This window comes from Trachypithecus francoisi, unplaced genomic scaffold, assembly GCF_009764315.1.
Source record: "Trachypithecus francoisi isolate TF-2019V2 unplaced genomic scaffold, Tfra_2.0 Lachesis_group21, whole genome shotgun sequence".
Taxonomy (NCBI): Eukaryota; Metazoa; Chordata; class Mammalia; order Primates; family Cercopithecidae; genus Trachypithecus; species Trachypithecus francoisi.
This window is the reverse complement of record NW_022681467.1, coordinates 8,633,682-8,660,165: the sequence shown is the minus strand read 5'-3', so window position 1 is coordinate 8,660,165 and position 26,484 is coordinate 8,633,682. Positions and strand designations below refer to the sequence as shown.

The 26,484-nt window shown below is 47.9% G+C and overlaps 1 protein-coding gene across 7 annotated transcripts in view; it reads left to right on the top strand.

Moving 5' to 3' along the window:
• Nucleotides 1-252: 252 nt before the first annotated feature.
• BANF2 (BANF family member 2) overlaps nucleotides 253-26,484 on the top strand; it is a 36,756-nt gene continuing 10,524 nt past the window's right edge. Inside the window, exons 1-4 of one of the 7 annotated variants that reach the window (XM_033185335.1) lie at nucleotides 253-362; nucleotides 12,578-12,760; nucleotides 24,925-24,985; nucleotides 25,559-25,687. In XM_033185335.1, coding sequence (XP_033041226.1) covers nucleotides 25,562-25,687 — 126 coding nt within the window. In that variant the 5' untranslated portion in view covers nucleotides 253-362; nucleotides 12,578-12,760; nucleotides 24,925-24,985; nucleotides 25,559-25,561. Of the gene's footprint in view, nucleotides 363-12,379; nucleotides 12,761-22,571; nucleotides 22,780-23,268; nucleotides 23,418-24,924; nucleotides 24,986-25,558; nucleotides 25,688-26,484 lie in introns of all 7 variants that reach the window. The other 6 variants (XM_033185336.1, XM_033185334.1, XM_033185337.1 and 3 more) reach the window with 6 other exon arrangements.

Here is a 26,484-nt window from a genome sequence, read left to right as displayed (position 1 = left end):
GTGGCAGTGGATGGACTCATCAGCAGTCTTCCAGGCTGATGTTTTCTGTATAGCAGACATCCCTCATTCCTTCCCAGCAACCCCACCTGAGAACAGCACCTAGACAGGCCGATTTCTTCTGGAGAGGCCTGAGGCTCTCGTTCCTGCCCTGCCCTGCCCTGTGCCCTGATGCCAGCAGCCACAGCAGCCCTTCCTGTGCCCACCCCTGACCCGTAGAGTGACATCACAATGTAGTCCATTCAGGATCTTGGGACTGATTGCTCCATGGGCCTGGGACATAAGCTGAACCTCTGGCCTGCAGTTCCAGATCCAAGGGGACTGAGATAAACTGCCAACTGCCACTGGCTTTTCAGGAGTACCTGGTGAGTATTCAGAACTTCCCCCAGCAGCATGGAAGGAGATACAGACAACAGCTGGCTGTCTTAGCACTTTAGGGTCTCATTCTCACATAGGTTTAGATGGGCCAAACTGGTGGCTGGGGGTTCGCCAGGTAATCCCCAAACTCTTCCTAGGAAAGCTGACTGACCTGATGCACAGATCCCTTCCCAGCCTCTTCCTGCTGTGTCACCATCTGTGGGAGGCGGTACTCTATTCTCCCCTAAGACTCAGCTTGCCACCTGCACCAGCTCCCTGGGCAAAGGTCGCCTGTGTTCTTAATAGACAGAGCAGAGAGGCCAGGCTTTCAGACGGCAAATTCACTAGAGCATCACTTCTAGCCCGAATTGAGGTCAGGGACAGCCATTGGCCAAATGACACACCACATAGTAGGATAAGCAGAGGTAGCTGACACAGCCACCTCCCATCCAAAATGGGTACGACGGCCCTTCCTTTCTGTAAAAGGCCTTCCTGCTTTGGCTGTTTTTAAATCTCCACCTCCCGGTGACCCGCTTGTATATTAAATCGCCTCCTTTACTTTCAGGACAGTAAGAGAGCTTTGGGATGGTGACGGAAATGAGTAGATGGATTAGAACACCAGGAAAGTGGGCAAAATCTAAGGTGGGGGCATGGGGACAGAGGCCAAAGCCATCTCTCAAAGTGGATGCTGGTTCTTTCCATATGGGCCACCGGCACTCGGTCGAGGGTGGTTTGAGGCCCAAGGTCTTCTACAACAAACAGTGGGGACCCGTTCTGGGCCTCAGGAGTTACAGCTGCCTTCCCCACCATGGCCCATTCGTGTCTTCCCACAGTCTGTCCATGGTCCATTCACCATCTGTGAGTGCCAACACGTCCACACAGCTGCCACTGAGTCCCTTCTCCCACGAAGGAGTGGCTTCTGTAGGGACCCCATGATTTTGAGAAGGCTCCTGGCTCTCCCTGACTGTAAGGTAGAAAGGGAGGTGGGGGTGGGGGATCAGAGAAATAGTTTACCTTTAGGGTTTGCCATCCCTCCTTAGTTTTATATGTGATGGGCTGAAGCCAACCTCTGCTTCACACACAAGTCTAAGATGCCGATGGTTCACCAAGCATGCTAAGAACATTTTAGCCCAGGTTAGGCCCCACTGGAAAAGGGAAAAAGACAGTAGAGGGGCCAGCGCTAGAGCAACCTGTGGTCCCCGTCCTGCAGCAGGTTTAATTTGGTGAGGAGAAAGGGAGCAAACGCTGAACCTCCCATGCCAGGCCCGCCACCTATGTTGTCACTCTTAATTCCGACCTCTGTGAAGCAGGTGTTCTCAGATTCATTCTACAGACACAGAAACTGAAGACTGTTCTGTGCTGGTGGCACGTCTAAAGAGGGCCATTAACCTGGAGCATGCATTCACTGTCTATCGACTATCCCCAACATTAGAGCTCTCTGAAAAGAGAATGAGCTGCTTTGCTTTGCAAGGCAGCAAGAGTATGCAGGCCCCAGTTCTTCAGTCAGCATGGAAGGGAACGAGATCCTTGTCATCACCTGGGAGCTGGACCAAAAGATCTTTAAAGGCCGTTTCCAAATCCAAGACTGTAGGATTCTGGGCCTTAGTACTTTGCCCAGCCTCTACGATTGAACTCAGATGAGTCATGCCTTAAGGGCAGCTGCAAACTTTCTGTTAGGCAAGGAGAACTGCAAAGAACCACAGAGATCAGCTACGGGCCTCAGGTAGGAAAGAGGAACCTAGACTGGTTGAGGGAGTTTTCCAAGGCTCCAGAGCCAATTTGCAGAGTTAACCTGTGTTGACTGAACAAATGGGGGAGCCAGGTCTGAGTGCTGATCAAACGTCCCCATGCCCATCTCTCTCGTTCACCTGGTTCTTTCCTATCAAGATTATGATTCAGCCACCATTTACAGAATACCTGCTGTATGCCAAGTGTGTTTCCAGAGATTATTTCACATACTCCTCCCCAACTCCATGAGGTGGGTGTCATCGGCCCCGTTTCTCAGATGAGCATGGGTAGGTAACCACCCCAGAGGTTCAGGTACTTGTGGAGATGTCATAAATACTACATGACAAAGCAGGTCTTTCTAACCCCAAGGAAAACTTCTGTCTCCATCTGCCGCCTCCTAGCTTGTGCAAGGAAGCAGGAAGCACTCTCCTTTCTTAGCTTTTTCCTAAGACAAACTGCCATTGACACACCAAGTTCCACAGTGCCTATTTCCAGCCCCTCCTGGACATTGTCCTGATGGATGCTGAACTCCCTGTGGGCCCGCCTGGTTCACTGGCTCAGCCCCTCGCTCTGACAGGGCAAGATGGAGCGATGTCTATACACGGACGGATGTTATACACCAAGGAAGAAAATCTGCTAATCGAAAGCAGCTTCGGCTAATTGTGGCACTCTCCCTTCTGCGTGGTGCCCTGAAATAGTAGCCATGCTCTGTTCTTTTTTCACATCAGGGAGCCCCAGTTGGCAACTTAAATGAGGTTGCAAAGAAGTCAGTTACACAGACCTCTGCCGCCAGTTTCCATGGATGAGGCCTTGCTGATGATGTTCCTTGGGTAGGACCCGTGTGCAACTGTCTGTGGACTTGGCTTCTTGCTGTGGATAATTTGGACTCACTGTCAGGCTGGAAAAGCCTCATTTAACCCTGGGGAAAACTGGAACGTCCAGAAATTTAATGGAATACTAAGCCCAAGAGCACATGGTCTGACCTTGAACTCTGGTTCTGATCTGCTTCTGAGTTATTCTATAGCCATCTCAGCCAGCAGAACCGTCATGGGAATATTCTGTCTCTGTGTTGCCCAATATGATAGCCACTAGCCACACAGGGCCACTGGGCACTTGCGATGTGGCCAGTGGGGCTGAGGAGTTGCACTTGTTGTTTAAATGGAAGCTTAGATTACAGAGCCGTGGGTGGCTGGTGGCTGGTGTGCTAGACGCTGCTGCTCTGGCCCCTGCTGACTTTTGTGACTTCATCTCTGATCTCATTCCCCTCTCCTGGCTTTCCCTTTCCCTGTTTTCACTCCCAGACCTCCTGCACTTTTTGATTTTTGCATTTGCTGTTCTCTCTGCCAGCATCACTTTTTCCTCTGATCATTTTATGGCTTGCCCCTGTTCAACAGGAGGGCCTTGGATCAAGTATGTGTCTTCAGAAAGACCTTCCCTATTCTATCTAATAGTGTCCCTAGCCCCATTCCAAATTTCTCCTTATCTCTCTGAAGTTATCGTGTTTGTGTGTTTTCTTGTCTACTGCCCTCTCCCTGGATACGAATCCCAGTTTCACCAGAGTGGGGATGCAGTCTGCCCTCTTCCACTCCATCTTTGTGCCTGGAACAGTGCCTGACAGGCAGAAAGTGCTCAGTATGGTTCTCAGAGTGCAGGAACATTCTGCAGGACAGCCCCCTCCTTCAGTGAGGAGGAAAGACAGTCACAGCCCCAGTACCTTCTGCTGTGTGACAAAATAACACGAGCATAGTGGCCTGGAACAGCAAAGATTCGTATTTCTTCCACTTCTCTGGGTCTGGAATGTGAGCAGGACTCAGTTCCACATTGTGTCAGTGAGGGTCACTCAGCTGGGGGCTGGGCTGGATGGGGTGGCCCAAGAAGGCCTCACTCACACAGCTGGGACTTTTGGGCCCTCCAGGAAACATCTCTATGGGGTTCTTCTGGGTTTTCTTACAGCATGGAGGTCTCAGGGCAAGTAGGCTGACTTTTTTTTTTGAGACCGTGTCTTGCTCTGTTGAGCAGGTTGGAGTGCAGTGGCATGATCTTAGCTCACTGCAACCTCTGCCTCCTGGGTTCAAGCGATTCTCCTGCCTCAGCCTCCCGAGTAGCTGGGATTGCAGGTGCCCACCACAATGCCCAGCTAATTTTTGTGTTTTTAGTAGAGATGGGGTTTCACCATGTTGGCCAGGCTGATCTCGAACTCCTGACCTCAAGCCTCTACCTCAGCCTCACAAAGTGCTGGGATTACAGGTGTGAGCCACCGCACCCAGCTGGCTTCTGAAAGAGGAAGCAGAGGCTACCAGGCGCAGAACTGGCAGCACCATTTTCATCACCTTCTACCTGGCTAACTAACCCACAGGGTGAGAGCCCAGATAAAAGGGGAGGGGAAACTGTCCACCTCCTGGTGGGTTGGTAGCATGTTCGTATTAGCAGGAAGGGATCTATGGACACGCTACACAGTCACTTCAACAATGCTGTGCTGGTACTTCTCAGCTTTGATCATGCACATAGGCCATCTGGGGTCTGGTTAAGATGCAGATTCAGTAGGTCTGGAGTGGAGCCTGAGATTCTGCATTCCGAAGAAACTCTAAGAGACAGCAAAGCTGTAGGCCCACAGGCTGCACGTGGAGTAACAAGGCTGTATTAGAACGCATCCTATCTGAGCCTGTGCTTAGGTTTGACATTGCAGGGCCCCCAATTCTACTTCTAGAGTGGACATCACTTATTTGCGTTAAGCATTACCCACTGTTGCTGAGGTCTACGTGACTGGTCCCTTCTTCCCTGGCATCCAGACTTGTGCCCACATGACGCCATGGGGTAACTGTCCCATTCTACCTCCCAAGCACTTCTCATGCCTTACTTTACCAGCCTTTAAGGCCCCTTCCTTCTTTAACATTTAATTCTCATCGTGTCCCTTGTAAAATTGGTGGAATGGGGCTCTTTCAGTTAGGATTAGAAACTAAACTCAAACTAGTTAAAATGCAAAAGATTGATTGGAGCATGTATGGCTTCAGGACTAGCTGTATCTAGGCCCTCAAATGATGTTAAGAAACTATTTGTCACAATCTCCAGTTCTGCATCACCAGGATCTCTCTGACAGGATCCCCCACAAGTGGAAGAAGAGACAAACACTCACTTAGCAACCCCAGCAAGAAGGGGGCACCACTTCTTGCCTAATCTTTCTGGCAAAAGTGCCAGGATTCTCTCTGGCTGGCCCAGCTGAGGTCATGTGTCCACAATGATGCAGTCATTGTGGCCAGGAGGATGTGTTACCTCATTGGCCAGGCCTGGTCATGTGTGTATCCCTGGAGCCAAGTGGGAGGCTGGCCCCACCCAAGCCACATTGGATGAAAGCAGGAAGAGGTGATTCTCCATGTGAAATTGGAGAGAAGAGAGAGCAATTAGGAAGCTAAAAAATTGTCCCAGTTGATCATGAGAACAGGTGTTGGAGTTCTTGTGTGATGGCTGAGAAAGCAGAGGGCAGGAACCTCATAAATTCCAGAGGGCCCACAGCTAACCAGGCCTCCCGACCCCTAGCACAGACTTAGAGGGGCTGTCGAATTAAAGATCTTTAGCACCAGAAGAATCTTGGAAATTAGCCAACACATGTTCCACAGAACACTGGTTCAAGGGAAGCTAACTGATGTTACTTAAAAGACTGTCTGGTCTAGGAAAGGTAAAAGACAATGGGCTAGGCCAGGTCAGCAGTTTCCTTGCTTTACGGGACTTTTCAGAGCCGTAAATAGGCTGGTACACATTGTGAATCCCCGAGAATGGGGGAGGCCTAGGGACCATTGTTTGGAAAATGAGTAACCTAACTCTGTTCCTCCCCATTTTATAGATGAAGCAACTAAGGCCAAGAAGGGAAAGTGATTTGGGAAAGGTTATGCAACTAGTTCATCCTGGGATGACCCCAAATGCTGTGCTGAGACATACCTCATGCTCTGCAGAAGCATCTCTTTGTACCTCAGAGTAGCCCTGTCCTCCTGGTTGTACTCCTGCTGTCTGGAGTGTGTGTGTTTTCCTTTCTCCCACATATCCCTGCATAAGGGTTTGTGGGCTTCTACAGCACTGCTCCTGCAAGGGCCCATGGGCACCCAGAGTGCCCAACCCCTGCCTGGGACATGGCCCTCACTGCTGCATGCCTGAGGGAACTACTGAGAGGCACAGAAAACCACATGGGTCTGTACTTAGGAAAACACAGCCACTCAACTGGCAAGGTGACGGCATTGATGAGGTTGAAGGGGCCTGAAGGTTGGCCAAATCTGGAGAGTCAGCACAGACAGACACCAAGAGTGCCAGGCTGAAGGGTGGAGGGAAAGGAAGGTTCCTAGAGCCAAGCACACACTTTAAATGTAGGGAGAGATTGTCGGTCAGGGCTGGGGTGTGCTGACGTGAGAGCGACTGTTATAGTAACATTACCTTTGAGACCCTCATTCATCTGGGCACTTCATATGAGCTCATTCTAAGCCACTCAGTGACCCGGGCTGGGGATTATCATGACCCATATAGATCAAGAAGAGAAAAGTAGCTGTTGGTTAGTTGGCTGAACTCATGAGTATGAGCTAAACACAAAGGATTCAAGCTCTGGCTCTTCTCCCTGCCAAGTACATGATCTTGGACATGTTACTAAACTGTCTGAGCCTCCATTTCCTTGTCTGGCAAATGGGACTCAGATACGTTCTCACATCATAGCTTTGTTTTGAGGATTAAATAAGATGTCTGTGAATTAGCAAGACACCTAGCGCATCCGTGGTAGGATATCCTTAAGTGATGGCAGGAATGGAGAAGTAGGAACAGATCCACCAAGTAAAGGGTAAAGCCAAGATCAAACACAGGTCCAGCCAGCTGTGGTTCCTTCTGCCTCTTCACTGCCACTAAGAGAGGGGGAGCATTCAATGAGCAGATGACAGTGGCTCCGAGTGCAGATCAGTGCAAAGGGCTTTCTCATCTTCTCTGCAAAGAAGGAGGGATGGCATATGTGTATCTTGGTCATTTCCAGGTGACTCTATCCAAAGTCCATGCAGGAAAGTGGACGCTGTGAGCAGGATGGAATATACATATCCAAACCTCTAGAGCAGAGCCAGAGCCAGGCATGACTTGATCAACATCTAAATGCCACCAACACCCAAGGGCCATGCAGAGGGAAGAGAACAGGGACCACATCTTGGCACTTTCAGATGGGTTTGCAAGCACTGGAAATCAAAGCTTCACCAGGGATGCTTTAAGGATGAAAATCCCAGCCAGGCATGGTGGCTCACGCCTGCAATCCCAGCACTTTGTTTGGGAGGCCAAGGCGGGTGGATCACAAGGGCAGGAGATAGAGACCATCCTGGCCAACATGCTGAAACCCCGTCTTTACTAAAAAAAATACAAAAAATTAGTCAGGCGTGGTGGCGGGCACCTGTAGTCCCAGCTACTTGGGAGGCTGAAGCAGGAGAATGGCGTGAACCTGGGAGGTGGAGCTTGCAGTAAGCTGAGAGCACACCACTGCACTCCAGCCTGGGCAACAGAGCAAGACTCTGTCTCAAAAAAAAAAAAGAGAAAATCCCAGCAGGGATTTAAGGGAAGATGCTGGGAGCTGGGAGTAGCATGTGGCCCCTGAGCAGGAAGATGGAAGTACAGCAGAGGCAAGAATGACAGTCCGTGTTTGTAGATGTTTTTCACAGGGAAGGTCAGAACACGTCCCAGGGAAACCACGTCCAAGATTCAAGATGAGAACCACCTGACCCCCCCCCATATATATATATTTTTTTGAGATGGAGTTTTGCTCTTATTGCCCAGGCTGGAGTGCAATGGCATGATCTTGGCTCACTGCCACATCCACCTCCTGGGTTCAAGTGATTCTCCTGCCTCAGCTTCTGGAGTAGATGGGATTACAGGCATGTGCCACCATACCTGGCTACTTTCTTTGTATTTAGTAGAGATGAAGTTTCACCATGTTGGTCAGGCTGGTCTCGAACTTCTGACCTCAGATGATCCACCCACCTTGGCCTCCCGAAGTGTTGAGATCACAGGCATGAGCCACTGCACCCGGCCCGAGTCAAGATTGTTTTCTAAGAATCAAAACTTGACTACAGGCTGGACATGGTATCTCACGCCTGTAATCCTAGCACTTTGGGAGGCCGAGGCAGGTGGATCACTTGAAGTCAGGAGTTTGAGACCAGCTTGACCAACATGGTGAAACCCTGTCTCTACTAAAAATACAAAAATAAAAAAGCAAAAAAAAAAAAAAAAAAAAAAGCCAGGTGTTGCAGTGCATGCCTGTAATCCCAGCTACTTGAGAGATTGAGACAGAAGTATCACTTGAACCCAGGATGCAGAGGTTGTGGTGAGCTGAGATCATGCCACTGCACTCCAGCCTGGACGACAAAGTGATATGTCTGAAAAAAACAAAAACGAACAGAAAAAAACCTGAGATCCCTGATCCACAAAAGCCTGAAATATGATGTTAAATTGTACTTATATGTGCAAGGGAACATTTTTCTTGAAGGAAGGTGCATAGCAGGAGAGGCAAACTGTGGCATGGCTTTGTTTTGTTAGGTCCACATAGCATTATGAATATTTGAATGATTTCCCAACATTTAAAAATTGGGTACTAGTACGTAAAAATCTAAATGTCGGGCTCCTCTTGAAAAGACTCACAAGATCCAGTCACATGGGACCCACATTCCAGAAATGGGTGGCCTCCTTTAGATGGGGTGTGTGGGACCACAGTCAGCTACACAGTCCATAGCACTTTTGTGACCTCCCCAGTGGATGTCCAATGTTGGTCCTCATTTGCCAGCACCCTTGCACTGTTTTCTTCACTGCTTTGTTTTTTAAATTTGCCTAGTCCCTCTGCCTTTTTCATTTGCAACTCATGATTTGAACTTCTAATAGATGCTCAAAGCGTGGCTGATTTTAAGATCATTGACACTGAGATCTTTTTTCCAGCTTAAACTCTTTCCCCACAATCCAGTGTTGAAACCGGCCCTTAGTAGAGGCAGAATGCCACCCTTCCCAGGCCCAGAAACACAGATTCTTTTCCTCCTAAGGAATGTATGTATGCTGTTTGTCCAAGGGCATGTTTACAAATGGCAAGTTCATCTTCTGATGTTATAAAACACCAAAAGCTATTTAGAAATTACTGAAACTCCTATCTATAGTCTCTGCAAGATACTGCTCAGGTGATAATGCAATCAATGAAAGCAACAACAATCTGGGAAATCCTTTCTTTATAACCTGGAGAATTTGGCTTTGAATGGAGACAAATCAGACAGAACTCTTGCTCAGACCCCTTTTCCAAAAGCCTAGCTTTCTTATGAAAGGGTCTTAAGTAGGTCTTTGCATTTGGGAAGATCAGGCAAGTCACTTAGAGCCGATTTCTGAACTGAGACTCAGAGATGCACATATTCACACCTGCGTATCCGGAGATATGTGGACCTGGAGGGCTGGAGGAACTCAGCTGCCTTGGTCCTTAGGAGGCTCCAGAACCACCATGCTGAGGCCCGGCGGGCAAGGGCAGGACACACAAAATGTGAGAGCAGAGGAATGAAGGAAAATTAAATCTTGGGCGAGGCATTCTGTCCAGCAAAGAACGGGAGGTAAATACATGGCACGTGGGCCTTCATTATCCTATGAGTGGAATGAAAGCAATGCTTAAAACACTGCACCACTGCACAGCTCCACCTGTACACAAGATGCCCCTTTGTTTTGGGGCAGCCAACTGCTGCATCCCTGTTTATATTTGCACCCAAGCAGAGGAAGTCAGTCCAAAGCTAGAAGGAGAGAAAATGATTACCCAGAAGCTCAATGGAAGACTTGATTAATACCTCAGTGGTTGAGAACACAGATATTAGGCTGAAGCCCACTCGGTTTGAGGCCTGGCAATGCCATAGGTCAGTTAATTTATCTTATCTGTGAAATGGGATAATCATAGAACCTATCTCATCTCAAGGGCAGGTGGGTGGATGAAATGAGATGATCTTGGTGCGGAGCTTAGCACGGTGCCTTGGTAAGCCTGGATAAGCATGAGCTGCTCTCTTAGGTGGGTTTCCCAGTTGCTGACCTGATAATCTAACTGCAGTGCAAGTAGTTGATATGGAAAGGGTTCCTGGTCCCATGAAGAAGGGAGTGAGGATGTGAGACCGGAAAGGGAAGGTGGTCTTGAGCAGTTACTGCCATGAGCACTGGGGGCTCCCTCCCACTGGGGATGTCTGGATATCACCTAATGTGGGCCAGGCCCCAGAGCTGTGCCACCTGAGGGTTGTGGGGCTGGATACTTACCCACCTACTCACATCCTGGCCGAGGGCTGCTCCCAGGGTGTCTTGTCCCCAGCCCTGCCCACTTGCAGGGCGAAGAGCCCCCCATGGAAACTGTGAGCCCTGGAGGGACATGGGCAAGGCAGGGACAGCATCTGCTAAAACTGTCCTTGTTGTTCTGACTCCTGTCCTGGAGAGGGAAGACCTGGGCTTTGGAACCACCCAGACCTCAGCCTGTAGCTTATCACCGCCTTTTACTAGATAGGTGGCCCCCTTTGCCTCTTTGGGCCTCCATTTTCACATCTCTTAAATTAGGACCAATTCTCTAACGTTGCAGAACTCTTTTTGAGGACTCTGTGTGACAATGGCCATACAGAGGCAGGCATGTAGTAGGTGCTCGGTTACTGTGAGCCCCCTTACTCGCCAGCTTAGTTCGGTTCCATTTCTCCCGCTTGCCTGTGATCCTTACTCTGTTTCTAGTCCCGGGGTAAGCCCAGGCCGGCATCAGACCTTCTTTCCATGTGAGCAGGGACAAGCTGACATCGAGACTAGTGCTTGCCTCCCAGGTGACTTCTGAGTGACAGGCTGCTGCAGTGATCTCCCAAGCTGGGTATTATCATCCTGTTTCTCCCTTAGCTTTGAGTCTCAACAGTCTGTGGCTTTCATCAGATCCAGAGTGGGTAGAATAACCGGCCGGCCTAACGGCGGCTAAGCCAGGAGTGAAATCCCCGCAGAAAGAACTTCGGACCCTTGCAGCTTCCCTGGCAGCCCAGGGCTGGGTGTGTGGGCAGATCTGGGGGCTTCTGCTGAGTCAGACTATGTGGGAGTGTTGTGGTGGGGGCAGGGGTGCCGCCAGATGAAATCAGGATGCCCAGTGAAATTTACATTTCAGATAAACAAGAAAAAACCCCTTCTGTATAAGTACGGTCTGGGAAATACTTGGGCCATACTTATACTAAAAAGTTATGTAGTGTTTATCTGAAATTCAAATTTCACTGGGCATCTGACATTTTTATGACCGAAATCTGGCAACACTACTCTGGTGGGAACGGAGAACAAACCTCCTGGGAGGTCTGGGTTAGAGATCAGCACAGCAACCCTCCTGCAGGCAAAGGCCAGTGTGGAGCCACTGCCTGCCCCCAGATGGCCTTCCCCGGGATCCCCTCCAGGGCCTGTAAAGCCCTCATGAGAGTCACTTTTGCCTGAAGACATTGTTTAACTACACAGTGGAGTCAGTTATAGATTCACTCTCACTACACTTGCCCGTCTAAAGAAAATACGATTCTTTATTCTTAGGCACCTCCACACAATGTGGTAAGAACAGAGTAGCTGCAAATTGTGTATGTGTGGGGTGGGGTTCCCTGGAAGCAGAGCCTGAGACCTGGGTTCCGGTGCCCCTGATCTGGTGAAGGAAGCAGGACAGGGCAGGGAAGGAGCTGAGAGGTGTGGACCAGGGGCACTCAGCTTCTGCCTGACCCCCTGGGGGGCTCTGGAGCCAGAATGGTACCAGGGAGTTGGCTCCATCTTGAGACAAGGGAGTTAGGGTTTTGTGCTTCTGCATCCGCAGGCCATTAGCTGCCCTCAGGCAGGGGGCTGGGCCTTGCAACCTCCCAGGTGTCTCCAGGTGTAGCAGCTTCCACAGCAGAGGTGACAGTCCAGAGAAAGCCACGACCACACATTGAGGATCCCCGCAACACTGGTAGCAGCGGGGCGCACCAACTGGTCCAGGAGACCTGGGCATGGCACCGATGGCACCTACTAGGCTCTGTCTCCTTGTAATGTAATAGTCAGATTCTCTCCAGGCTGTGTTAAAGAGTCCCTGTTGGGAGGCGCAGTCTCCTTAGGGACTTTTCTGCCCCTCCTCTGTCCTTCCTAAAGAGTGATGGCTGCCAGGTGTGTGTGGAGACAGGTGCTGACTGTGTCTTCAAGGCAGTGGGGAGAGGGGACTTTGATTACCTGTGAGATCTGCAGGATGATGGCCTGAGCCTGTGGCAGTGTGACTGCTGGAATCTGCTCCCTGCTGTGGAGGGGTGACCAGCCCCTTTTTGTCTTTTAGGGCTATCTTAGTTTCCTCTGCTGCAGCCTGTGGCCTGGTCATTTGCCCATGGTTGTATGGTCCCCATGCACGGGACTTCTTCATCCTGACTCCAGGCTTCAATTCACCCATCAGGCCTTAAAGCATCTTCTGCCCTATCATGCCCTGAACTTTTTGCTGCAAAAAGCCAAGGGCACTGGCTCAAGCTTATCTTCCCAGCCACTGTTTACTGCTGCTACACTGCTGCCCAAGACACTTCAGAAGTGACCGTTGTTGTCATCTCCTGCCAAGTCCCGGAAGGCAAGCCACCAAGTCCCATGCACCTTTCCCACAGCCCGACAACCTTCCCAACTCTACCTGCTGGAATCTAAAGAGTCTGCCCACTTCTGGATGTTTGTTCAGGTAGGGAAGTTCAAGCCCCATGCCTATGAACATTCATCTTTCTTTTCTCTTCCACCTTCCCTGGGAGGGTAGTGTGGATAATGAGGTGAGCCTTCTTCCTCTTCTAGAATCCGTGGGGTGGAGAAGGTAGATTCTCCCTTCCTCTCTTCTGGGGAAACTCCTTCTCCCTCAAGCTAACATTGCTTTCCCCTTCTCTGTGGGGTTATAATGGTAGAGAAAGATGGGATCAAAATGCTCTGCTCATAAGGGGGTGTACATTGAGAGGTTTAGAAACATGTTAGAATGCCCCTATGTTTATAGCAGCATTAGTCACAATGGCCAGAAGGTGGAAGTAACCCAGGTTCCCATGATGGATGAATGGAGGAGCAAAATGTGCTGTATATGGTGGAATGTTGTTTAGTCTTAGAAAGAGGAAAAATCTTGGCTGGGCACAGTAGCTCATGCCTGTAATTCTAGTATTTTGGGAGATCAAGGAGGGAGGACTGCTTGAGGCCAGGAGATCAAGACTAGCCTGGGCAACTTAGGGAGACCCACAACCTCTACAAAAAATTTTAAAAATTAGCTGAGCATGGTGGTGCACATCTGTAGTCCCAGCTACTCAGGAGGCTGAGGTGGGAGGATGGAGGATCACTTAACCCCAGAGTTTAAGGCTGCAGTGAGCTATGATTGCACTCCAGCCTCGTGATGGAGCAAGACTCCATCTTATAAAGAAAGACAGAGAGAGAGAGAGAGAGAGAGAGAGAGAGAGAAAGAGAGAGAGATCCTGTTGCATGGATGCACCTTGAGGACATCAAGCTGAGTAAAATAGGCCAGTCACCAAAAGACAACTCCTGTGTGATTCCACTTCCATGAGGCATCTAGAGTAGTCAGCTTCATAAAGACAGAAAGTAGAATGGTGTTTGTCAGGAGCTAGGAGGAGGGGGAAATGGGGAGTTGTTGTGTATTGGGTATGAGAATGTTCTGAAGATTAGCACAACATGAATACATTGAACACTACCGCACTGTGCACTTAAAGATGACTAAGATAGTCTGGGCGCAGTGGCTCATGCCTGTAATCCCAGCACTTTGGAAGGCCGAGGCAGGAGGATCACTTGAGGCCAGGAGTTTGAGACCAGCCTGGGCAACATAGCAAGACCTCATCTTTACAGAAATATTAAAAAGTTACCTGGGTGTGGTGGCTCGTGCCTGTAGTCCCAGCTACTCACGAGGCTGAAACGAGAGGATTGCTTGAATCCAGGAGTTCGAGACTGCAGTGAGCTATAATCAGGCCACTGTACTCCAGCCTGGGTGATAGAGTGAGACTCCATCTCAAAAATAAAAAAAAAAAAATAAATAAATAATATAAAATAAATAAATAAATGTTAAGATGGTAAGAATTTAAGTTGTGTATTTTACCACAATTAAGAACAAAAAGTGGTCTGGGTGCAGTGACTCATGCCTGTAATCCCAACACTTTGGGAGGCTAAGGCAGGCAGATCACCTGTTGTCAGGAGTTCAAGACCAGCCTGGACAACATGGTGAAAACCCATCTCTACCAAAAATACAAAAATTAGCTGGGCATGGTGACAGGTGCCTATAATCCCAGCTACTTGGGAGGCTTAGGTACAAGAGGCAGAGATTTTAGTGAGCCAAGATTGTACCACTGCACTCCAGCAGCCTGGGCGACAGAGTGAGACTCTGTCAAAAGAAAAAAAAAAAGAAAGAAAGAAAGAAAAAGAATAAAAGGTGAAAAAAAAAATACATCTGTTACAAATGTAGATATTTCATCCATGGAAGGTGAACTAATATGCTTATCCATTCTTTATATGACTTATTCTATTTCCTCAGCTTCTGATCCTTTGCAGCTAACAGGCCCCAAAGGGAAGGGAATATTGTCATGAAGGAAAAATGCTACCAGAAACAGTCCTAGCTAGAACCACTATCAGAGAAGCATGTCCAGCCTAGATGGAATTTTATAGACAAGAGACAATGCTATTCACAAAGGTTGGGAGACAGAATCATGGGACAAGAAAGGTGGAAGTTGGACAAGCTGGGAGACAAGCTGGCTTCTTCATGGATCCTTGCAGTTTGCCTTGGCTGCAGGCACGGTGATCTTAGCACACATCCATAAGACCTTACTTAGAATTGCTGGGGCCAGAAGTTCTAGGGAACTCAAAAAAAATTTTTTTTTAAATGTGCAATGTGATGCCTCTTTTGTATATTACAGAACATTCCTAGTGGAGCCTGGCTCAGCACCCTGTAAACCCATTAATATTCCTGTGGTGGAGTGTATAAATATTCACACTAACTGGGATAATAAAGACTATAAATAGCCTCATGTCAGTTCAGGCCAGCGTTCGCTGCCAAGTAAGTCTCCCCGCCCTGTGCCCCCAAAAAGAATTTCTGGATTTCAGAGCATTTGGGATATGAAAATGGTAGCTTAGGGATTGTGGACCTGTATGAATTTTATACCATTTAGAGACTGTAAAAGAACAGAGACAAAATGTAGGAAGGAACCAGAAGGATGAGGTCAGTGAATTCAACGCTGATCTTATAAATAAGAAATGGAGGTGACTGGCCCAAGATCGCTCTGCTGGACATTGGTGGAGCTAAGGTCAGACAAGGATCTCCTACTGCACGTCAGCCCAGCTCCTCCAGCAGGAGTTAACAGGAACCTCCAGACCCAGAGTCTATGAAGCTGAGCCGCCCCCTCCGTCCTAGTTCCTGAAAAAGTGAGCCCTGCCTTTGGGAATGCCTCCTTATGGCTAGTACACCATGTGTGGTGTGCCCTGGCGTGGGCTGGTTCTGTTTTCTCTGGGAGTGGTATCTGCAGAAGACATTGTCCTGAGGGTTCATACACTTAGCTCAAGGCCTTGCATACGGATGGCACTCAGTGAACATCTGAGGAACTGTTGAATGTATTTGGTTATTCATCACCTGTAGACCCATCAAGATAAGGATGTATAATCAAAGGGCCATATGTAAGACAGCCAACAAAGGAGCAGAGAAAGAAAAGATCTTGTTTCCCACTGCAGAATCGGAGCTAACGGCGAGGAAGGCAAATATTGTTTTATTTTTGAACAACGAGCATTAATGGTCTTTGGAAAGTGGTTTGTTTCATTCCTGATACCTAAGCCATGGGCCTGACCCCGCCCCATCCCTCTGGGTGGAATGGGGAAGCCTTTGTGCCCAGCACAGTGCTCTGGTACACAAAGGGTGCGCCCAGAACACTTGTTGGATGAGTGAGTGAGTGATGAGTATTAGGGGTCATTAGTTAGAACTCTGTTATAAAAGGCACAATCCTAACTTAAACTGAAGTAAGCAAAAATGCCTATTTTGTGTATTTTGCCTGACATAATTGAAAAGTCCAAGGGTAGGCGCCTTCAGGCATGTCTAAATCCAGGCCTGCAAATGATTATTGGGGAATCTGTCTCTTCCCTTCTCTCAGAGCTGCTTTCCTCCATACGGGCTTCTTTCTCAGCTGAGCTCTCCACAGGTGTGGCAACCATGGCCACAGCAGGCTCAGGCCAAGCAGCCCTCACAGAAAGTGACTCATGGCCCAAGAAAGTGAGGGGTGGTCACTTGCCCACCCCAGGATACTGTGGTGAGCGTAGTGCACCCTGAAAAGTAGTTCCTGAGTGGATTGTACAAAATGGAGCCCTGTGGGAGCTCTTGAGGCCATGAGCTTCCCTCCAAAATGGGGGCATTTCTCCCTCCAATGTATGAGTGCAGCCTGACAGGGTCTCCTCAGACCTTTAACAGCCTAGGTGGGAGAGGGCTCCTCAGAGTCCAACCTTCAGTGTTATAGGAAGGTTACCCCTGTTCTTTTCTTTTCTTTTTCTTTTTCTTTTTCTTCTTCTTCTTCTTCTTCTTTTTTTTTTGAGACAGGGTCTCCCTCTTATGCCCAGGCTGGAGTGCAGTGGTGAGACCATGGCTCACTGCAGCTTCTACCTCCCCAGGCCCAGGCAATTCTCCCACCTCAGCTGCCCAAGTAGCTGGGACCACAGGTGTGTGCCACCATGCCTGGCTAATTTTTGTAATTTTCGTAAAGACGAGGTTGTGGCATGTTGCCCAGGTTCACCCATCTTTCCTTTCTATTTTTTTTTTTTTAAAGAAAGAGACAGGTCAGCCGCAGTGGCTCACACCTGTAATCCCGGCACTTTGGGAGGCCGAGGAGGGTGGATCACTGGAGCTCAGGAGGTCAACACCAGCCTGGCCAACATGGTGAAACCCTGTCTCTACCAAAAATTAGCCAGGTGGGGTGGTGTGCATCTGTGGTCCCAGCTATTCGAGAGGCTGAGGCAGGAGAATCTCTTGAGCTCAGGAGGCAGATGTTGCAGTGAGCCAAGACTGCGCCTCTGCACTTTAGCCAGAGCAACAGAGCAAGACCCCGTCTCAAAAAAAAAAAAAGAAAAGAAAGAAAAAAAAAAAAAGAAAAAGAGAGACGGGGTCTTGCTCGGTTGCCCAGGCTGGTCTTGAACTCCTGGGCTCAAGTGATGATCCTCCTGCCTTGGCCTCCCAAATTGTTGGGATTACAGGAGTGATGACAGCACCAGGCCAGCCACCCTCATTTTCATTCTTTCTCAGGTCATTTGAAGGGAGAACACGAGTCATTTGAAGGGAGAAACTGCAACTCTGGGGAGTGTGGGTAGAGGTACAGGGAGCCAGGAAGCAGCATTGACAGATAGTATTCCTTCAGATTCTGAGGAGTGAGCATCTGGACTCCTTTGGGCTTTACTCCATCAGTGCAGAGGTCCCTTTGTCCTCTCACTGCAGACTGAAGGCACAGCAGGCCTCCAAGGAACAACCCTGGGGTCATTCTTACCCTCATGCTCTCCCTGCTGCTTGGTGCTACAAGACTGGAGTGTTCCCAGGGCATAGGGGTAGATGCTCTATTTTCCTATAAATCTGCTTGGTTTGGGAGATACTTATATTCTCCATATCTTTGAGGTGTTAACTATGTAACAAAGTAGCTTTTAATAAAGGATGTCAGTACTTTGAATATATAAATCTACATTTTAAAATAAAAGTAGAAACAGAAAATGAAGGCACTGAGCAAAAGAAGCAAATTTAACTACAAAGTGAAAGCGCTGTTCATCTAGGCTAGTTTCCCTATACTGTCATTAGGGTTAGCTCAGAGCTTCCTAGTAGCCCAAGTAAAAAGGGAAATAAGATCTTTACAAATTATTTTTTATCATAAAGGTAGAAATATACCAATTTTGAAAGGCATGCTTTATTCTTGGTATTAAGTTCCAAAAGAAATATGTCATGTGGGATAAAATGGCAGTAGCAACAGTCTCAACCATGTTCCCACAGGTGCAGATTCCCCTGCCCAACCCCTGTAATACACCTTGTGACTACCCTCTATAATAGGTGAGGGAAAAACGCTAATTTTAAGTATTAACATCCCACTTTCCTAGGGTAGGCAATACCATTTGTGTCTAAATATAAAGCAAACATGGAAAATAAGATAATCTCACAGTTTCTCAGCAAGAAAATCCCCAAAAATGCTTTCTGGCCACTTGAATATATAAATTTTAGGGATACAGAAAAAATAGCCTTACATCTACCATTTGATTTCATAATTTAATTACACACATTTGAAATCACATATTACATAAAATAATGTTTAGAAATGTTCATGCAGCAATCTGTTAATGGCAAAATAATATATGAAAATATTGCACTTTTCCCATTGACCTTTTGCAATAACAATGGTATTCTAATGGGAGTCATTTTTTGTGTTGTAGAGTTTTTTCTGTTTTTTGTTTTTGTTTTTTTTGAGATGGAGTCTCGCTCTGTTGCCCAGGCTGAAGTGCAATGGCGAAATCTCAGCTCACTGCAACCTCTGCCTCCCGGGTTCAAGCAATTCTCCTACCTCAGCCTCCCAAGTAGCTGGGATTACAGGCACCGGCCATCATGCCTGGCTAATTTTTGTATTTTTAGTGGAGACAGGGCTCCTGACCTCAGGTGATCCACCCGCCTCGGCCTCCCAAAGTACTGGGATTACAGGCATGAGCTACCATGCATTGTAGAATTTTTAGAGAATAACAACTTCACTTCCAGCCAATGGTAGAAGAGATGTCCCTTTTTGAATCCATGTATAATGTCCCCACTGGAAATTGTATCTCAAGCCCCAAATAGCCATTTGTATGGCATTAGAGCAGTTCCCCTATCCTCACCCCATTTATCTGATAGAGGGGGAATATTTGTGATCACCTCCTTATGAAGACCTGTCACACAGCTTTTAAAAATAACCTTAAAGGATGTCAAACATTTGCAACTGGGAGATCATTCCTTTGGGAATTGAGATTAAATTCTACTGATTCCTTTATTCCTTTTTTAAAAAGGTGACTCTCTAAGCATCTAAAACCAGAATTGACTGTGGTCATTCCCTGCCATTGTGTTCTCCCCAAACAGGACTTTGTGGTTCAAAATGCAGTAGGGTCATTGACAGAACACCCTGTAATACAAGAATTTTTACAGGGCAGGATTATGTTGAGGCATCTGCTTAGTTCTGTTGTATGATGGCCAAGTGCTTAAGCTGTCCATAATGCACCCAACCCTGCAGCTCACCCAGGGTTACAAGAGGGATGTCTTAGAAGAGGGGTGCTCCCCTGGAAGACGGAGAGCTAGTGTGCTTTGCCAGGTGCATGGTTGTTGTTGTTGTTTTGTTTTGTTTTGTTTTTGAGATGGAGTTTCACTCTTGTCACCCAGGCTGGAGTGCAATGGCTTGATCTTGGCTCACTGCAACCTCCACCTCCCGGGTTCAAGTGAGTCTCCCATCTCAGCCTTTCAAGTAGCTGGAATTACGGGTGTCTGCCACCACACCCAGCTAATTTTCTTTTGTAGTTTTAGTAGAGATGAGATTTCACCATGTTGGCCAGGCTGATCGCAAACTCCTGACCTCAGGTGATCCACCTCAGCCTCCCAAAGTGCTGGGATTATAGGCGTGAGCCACCACACTCGGCCCAGGTGCATTGTCTTGAACAGGTTATTTACTTTCCTGGGCCTTGGTTTTCTTATGGGAGAAATGAGGGGTTTAGGCTAGATTAGAGAAGGATTTTGGGGAACACAAGGGGGGCATGGGGATGGCATCATATATTGGGGGGCTCTAGTGCCCTCTTCTCATTCCCAAGTCAACAGTAATTCTGCTTTGATCTATTTTATATCAAGGAATTCCAGGTAAAATTTCCTTTGAAGTAAAGATATTTTTTTTAATTAAAAAAAAAAAAAAAAGAGGAGCAGCTTGTTATTGAGGTCTGTCTGCTCTGAAGTTCTCTGACTTCAAAGCCATTGGGGTCATAGTTGTCTTCCTATTGATGGCTAATGAGGACATGATGCGCCAGGTGATTTGGGGGTAGATGCAGCCTGGGAGCTGCGAGTGTGCGCCATATGGCAGCACAGACGCTGCAGATCCCACCACTAAGGCCCGTTTAGCTGGAACCCCATCATCCCAGCAAATCTGCTTGGAATTTTATCAGATAGAAGCAAAGGACAAGACATGGTCCTCCAATTTTGCAACATACTTGAGTCACTTGGGGAGTTTTTAAAACTTCTGATGTACAGGGCATACCCTATGCTAATGAAATCAAACTCTGGAGGTGGGATCCAAGCATCAGTAATTTGTAACTCTCCCCATGTGAGGCCTAATGTGCTGTCAAGTTTAAGAATAAGTGCCACTGGTACAGTCGCTTGGAAAACAGTATGGCAATTCCTCGAAAAATTAAAAATAGAATTACCATATGATCCAGCAATTTCACTTCTGGGTATATACCCAAAAGAATTGAATGCAGGTTCTCAAAGAGATATTTGTGTACCCATGTTCATAGCAGTATTATCCACAATAGCCATAAGGTGGGAGCAACGCAAACATCTATCAATAGATGAAGAATAAACAAAATGTGTTGTGTACGTACAATAGAATATAGTTCAGCCTTAAAAAGGCAGGACATTCCGAGACATGCTGCAGCATGGATGAACCTTGAGAACATTATGCTAAGTGAAATAAGCCAGACACAAAAGGATAGATATTATATAATTCCACTTAAATTTTTTTTTCTTTTCAAATTATCTGCGGGGCAAGTTCTACACAGTTCCACTTATATGTAAGTTCCACTTATATGAGGTATCTAGAGTAGTCATTTTAACAGAAACAGAAAGTAGAATAGTGGTTGCCAGGGGTTGCAGGGAGAGATGGAGACTTGCTGTTCAATGGGTATGGAGTTTCAATTTTGCAAGCTGAAAAGAGTTCTGGAGATTGGTTGCACAACAATGTGAATGCACTTAACATTACTGAACCGTGCACTTAAAAATAATTGAAATGGGACATTTTATGTTAGATATATTTTACCACAATTAATGCAATAACATACAAAGAGTAAGTGGCATCATGAATGTCTTGCCGGTGAAAGTGAGGTCTGCGGGCAGCAGTGTCACCTCTCGTGGGAGCTGGTTACACACACAGTATCTGACGCCTGTCCCAGACCTGCTGTCAGCACCTGCATTTTTAAACAAAAAACCCCCAGGTGGTGCATGCACTCACTCAACTTTGAGAAGTGCTAGAGTTGTCATGAACCAAATATTAGACCAAGGTTTAGAAGATCAGAAGATGTAGCAGACATTGTTGTTTGCCTACCCAGCATTCATTCCCTCCCTCCCTCCCTCCCTCCCTCCCTCCTTCCTTCCTTCCTTCCTTCCTTCCTTCCTTCCTTCCTTCCTCCCTTTCTTTCTTTCTCCCTTTCTTTTTCTTCCTTCCTTTCTCCTTCCTTCCTTCCTTCCTTCCTTCCTTCCTTCCTTCCTTCCTTCCTACAGAAACTGACATTCTCTGAGTAGCCTCATGTTTCAGAGGGGGCTCACCTCATCCACCTCCATAGCAGTCCCACTCCCCTGACCAGTGGCTGCTTTACAGGTGGGCATGTTGCCTGGTTCTGGCCAATGAAACTAAAGGAAGTTCCACTGGAGAGTTTCTGGGAGAGGTTGCCTCCCCTTGAGGACGCCCAAGAAGAAAAGGCCTCTCCTTCCTTTGGAAGTTTTTTTTTTTTTGAGATGGAGTCTCACTCTGTTGTCCAGGCTGGAGTGCAGTGGCACGATCTTGGCTCACTGCAGCCTCCACCTCCCAGGTTCAAGTGATTCTCCTGCCTCAGCCTCCCGAGTAGTTGGGATTACAGGCGCATGCCACTACGCCTGGCTAATTTTTGTGTTTTTAGTAGAGGTGAGGTTTCACCATGTTGGCCAGGCTGGTCTCCAACTCCTGATCTCAAGTGATCTGCCTGCCTCAGCCTCCCAAAGTGCTGAGATTACAGGCGTGAGCCACCACGCCCAGCCCCTTTGGAAGTTTGCACATTGGAATGGGACCCAAGCAAATTCTGGAGGCATCTTGGGACCTTGGGAGCAGCTATCCTGGCCCTTGTTCACACAGAGTTATTGACTGATAAGATCCTGGGTCCACCTCATCAAAGGATTTCTTGTTATATGAGATTAGAAATGTATTTATTGTTTCAGACCACATGAGGCAGGATTTTTCATTACTTGTAGCCCAGGGTTTCTTTTTTTTTTTTTTTTTTTTGTATTTTTTAGTAGAGACGGGGTTTCACCGTGTTAGCCAGGATGGTCTCGATCTCCTGACCTCGTGATCCACCCGTCTCGGCCTCCCAAAGTGCTGGGATTACAGGCTTGAGCCACCGGGCCTGGCCCCCCAGGGTTTCTTAACCTCTATGCTATTGACACCTAGAGCCAGATAATTCTTTGTTGTGGGGTGGTTGTGTGCATGGCAGGATGCCATGCCCTGGCCTCTGCCCCCTAGAGCCAATAGTCCTTCCCCCTCTCCCAGGTGTGACAACCCGAGTGTCTCTGGACATTACCAGTGTTTCCTGGGGATGGGGGCCAATGGCCCCCAGTTGAGCACCACTGTTGCAGCCAAAGGAGTGGTAAAGACCTTTTCATTCTGACCTCCGACGTTACTGGAGAACCCCAGGAGGGCAAAAATCGCTGCCTATGTCCCCGCCCCAGAGGTGTTGCAAGGATCAAAGTGAGATCAGGTGTGTGAGAAAAGCAAACACACACAAGGTGTTACTAATCATTACCCGTCTTTGATGCTGCTGATGCATTGATAGCAATGTTGTAGTTTCCATTTATTCTTAGATTTCATAGGCAGAGATGTTTAACTTAACAGATGGCCAGCATGGATAGTGAATGGAATTTTCCCTCAGCAAAGGCAGAGCAGCTCATGAGACTTTCAGGCTTTTCCTTGCTTAGAAATTCTGGATTCTCACCCAACTCATCAATCCCAATTCTCAACCCCCAGTTCATTATCCCATAAAGCCACGGGTGCTGAGGCGTTCTCCTGTTAACACCTGCGTTAAACACCATCTTGTACTTACGAAATATATTTTCACAGATGAAGAGACAGATTCCTATTTAGCCGCTGAAGAGAGGTCGACGCCCTCGGCTCACACATCTGTGGATTTAAGACCCACAGAGTCAGGGGACCCTGAACAACCTCTCATGTGTTTTGCTCCACTTCCTAGAATCTGCTGACACATCAAGGCCACTTTTCTTAGGAGCCCCCTGACTACCAAAATCAGTGCCTTTGGATTCATCTCTTCTGGGAGAGTTCAGTGTCTTCTGAAGTGTTACAAAACGTACTTCGGGGCAAGGAGCTCGACTTTATAGAAAGGTCTGGAGGAGAATGGGGCGGGTGGGGACAGGAGAAGGGATGGGGCTGTGAAAGGGAGGTGTTGGATGCACCTGATCATTTATGTCATCGAATACTTGCCATGTGCTCGGCAGAGGGGCTGGTGTTGGAGTGGGGAGCAAAGGCCATTAGGAGGCAGCTGCAGCCCTTGGAGGCCTCGTGATCTACTGGGGAATGTATGGAGGACATTGGGTCATTCCTGTAACATAGTCCCATATGGTATGGGGTAACTATCCCCAGGAACAGGAGAACTATCTTGATTTTGGTTCCCCCAGCCCCACCCCTGCAACCCATGGGCTTGGAGGGGCACTGACTCCCTTGCTGAGCCCAGAGGTAGAACACACAGACCATAATTTTTGTTTTAGGGGTTGGCATATTACAGTTTGAACCAGAGAGGGCATTTGTTGGGGGCCTCTAGGAAAAGACAGCTTTGTGTTTCCTTGGGGGAGAGGGCTGTGGCTTGCAAAAGCGATGCTGCAGCCCAGTTACTTCCACGAAGGAGTTGAGCTGAGGACTGAGCCCATTCACAAAGAAAGACTGAGTCGAGAGAGCTGCCGGGAAATCAGTTGGAGCCTTGCTCAAGCCACATCTGATCTACTTCTGGACTTTTTGGTAGTATGTGCTAATAACACCTCCTTATTATGTAAACTGATTTACACTGAGTTTTCTGATACTTTCATCATAAACTGTCCAAACTGGCACAGAATTTTGTACCAGGAAGGGGATGCTACAATGAACAAACCTTAAATGTGGATTGGTTAAGAGACATTCAGGCAGAGAGCAGCAAAGATGTCTCTATCAAACTAGGAAGATGGCGGCCAGGCGTGGTAGCTCATGCCTGTAATGCACTTTGGGAGACCGAGGTGGGCAGATCACCTGAGATCAGGAGTTCAAGACCAGCCTGGTCAACATGGTGAAACCCTGTCTCTACTAAAGATACAAAAATTAGCCGGGCGTGGTGGCATACACCTATAATCCCAGCTACTTGGGAGGCTGAGGCAAGAGAATTGCTTGAACCCAGGACGCAGTCGTTGCAGTGAGCCAAGATCATGCTATTGCATTCTAGCCTGGGCAACAAGAGTGAAACTTCATCACAAAAACAAAACAAAACAAAAAACTAGGAAGATGGTAACCCTCATTTAACAAAATGGCCAGTTTTGCTGGCATGCAGACCTAATGCTTACGGAGCCCATGATATTTCGAGATGTTCCAGGAAATATTCAGGATGTTGGCTACCTCTGGCAGTCTTCATTAAGGTCCTAGGATACTCAACTCCTGGGAGATGGTGGTCCATTTAAAAGTGGAGAGGGATGAAAATAGTTCTGCCAAGAGAGAGAGTCTTTTTCCCTGGGGCCTGCAATCTAAAGTTGCAGGAAATTGATGAGCAAGTCCTGCTGTTTAGGGAAGCTGATTTATCTGGCTAAAGTTGGAGCACAGGCAACAAATGAGGCAACTTAAGCAAAAGCCATCTTCTCTTCCTTCTTTCGAGGTGGAGTTGGTGAGACCGATGAGTGCCGGAGCAGCTCTTTCACCACTGTGAGGGGAGCCAGGCAAGAATAAAGCCAACACAAGGAGGGAAAGCTGGAGAATCCCCAAGGAATGGAGCTGCGACCCATTGCCACCTGCAGGCTTTGGATTTCTAGAATGTGTTCTTTACGATTTGAGCCAGTGTGAAGAGTTTCTAGCGAGTTTATACTATTATGGAGTGTGATGAACACTGAAATAAAAGTATGACTAAAGTGTTGGGTGGTTAAGAGAGAAGGTGGGTTAATTAGCTACGAGAAGCAAGTTGTTGCTTTAGGCATTTAGAATGGAGTGAGTTGGAAAGAACCCACTGCAGTTCTTAATATTAAGCACACTATTTTCGTGGAAATGTATTTGACTCATCTGTGGCCATCATTAGTCTTCTCTTGGTCCATCCAGGTAGGAATGGATGTGTGAAGGCCTTAGTGGAGGCCAGTGCACCTGCGTTGAGCAGACCCCAGGAAATGCTGGATGATGGAAGGAATTCTGCCATCTGTTGCCCCAGTCCCCTGGTGGGCTGAGGGAGTTCCCCATTGTCCATGCACACTGGGAGCAGTCAGGTATCTGCTGATCCTCCTCTTTCCCCACTGCTGTCACAGGAGATGGACCACATGTCTCCCAGGCTGAGAGCCTTCCTCTCTGAACCCATTGGAGAAAAGGATGTCTGCTGGGTGGATGGCATCAGCCATGAGCTCGCAATCAATTTGGTCACCAAAGGTATCAACAAGGTAATTCATTTTTTCTTACTTCTCTGACTTCTCTTCCCTACCTTTCTTCCCCTAGTCCTGCCAGATGGCAGTTCCTGCCACGTGTCCCTGTGAAGGGCCATCAGAGAGCAAAGCTACCGCTTGGCGGGGTGCCACATGCTTTCATGCTATTGACCCCACATGCTCAGCCAGCCTCAAGGGCCTGCAGATGATGGGCACATACACACAGAATGGTTTCAGCTCAGTGCAGCTGGGCTGGGTATGATTCACTTGGTGTTCAAACACTCAGGGGTCAACAGAAGTAGGTTAGCTGCCGGGGTCTGAGGCGAACTGTCAGAATGGGTGATTTAGGTGCACTCCACACCCCCATGAAGGGACCCATGGCATCTCGCTTGCCCCTGCCAGGGCACCAGCCTGGCCACAGCAAGTGAAGAAACAGGAGCCTGTGGTCTACCCCAGAGTGAGTTATTCTATGATGTCACTCTCAGCCCAAGAATGACCTCAAGGATATCCAGTGGAATTGGAATATCCTTTTCTATGTCATTGTTTGTTTTTATGGGGCTTTAAAAAAGCTGCTTAGGGCCTCAGGAGAGGATGAGACAGTCCCAAAGAAAATGCACAGAGAGTGAGCATAGACAAGGCAGGCTGTGAACTCACAGAACATGGCACACCCGGTCAGGAGAGGCACCAACTAGAGCTGTTGCTATTCATTCTCCTCAGTGCCCCAAGTCAGTCTACCAGACAGGACAGCGTTACAGAAACACCCAAAGAGGCTGGGAACTACTGCACACATGACCGATGACTAGTTTGGTTTGCAT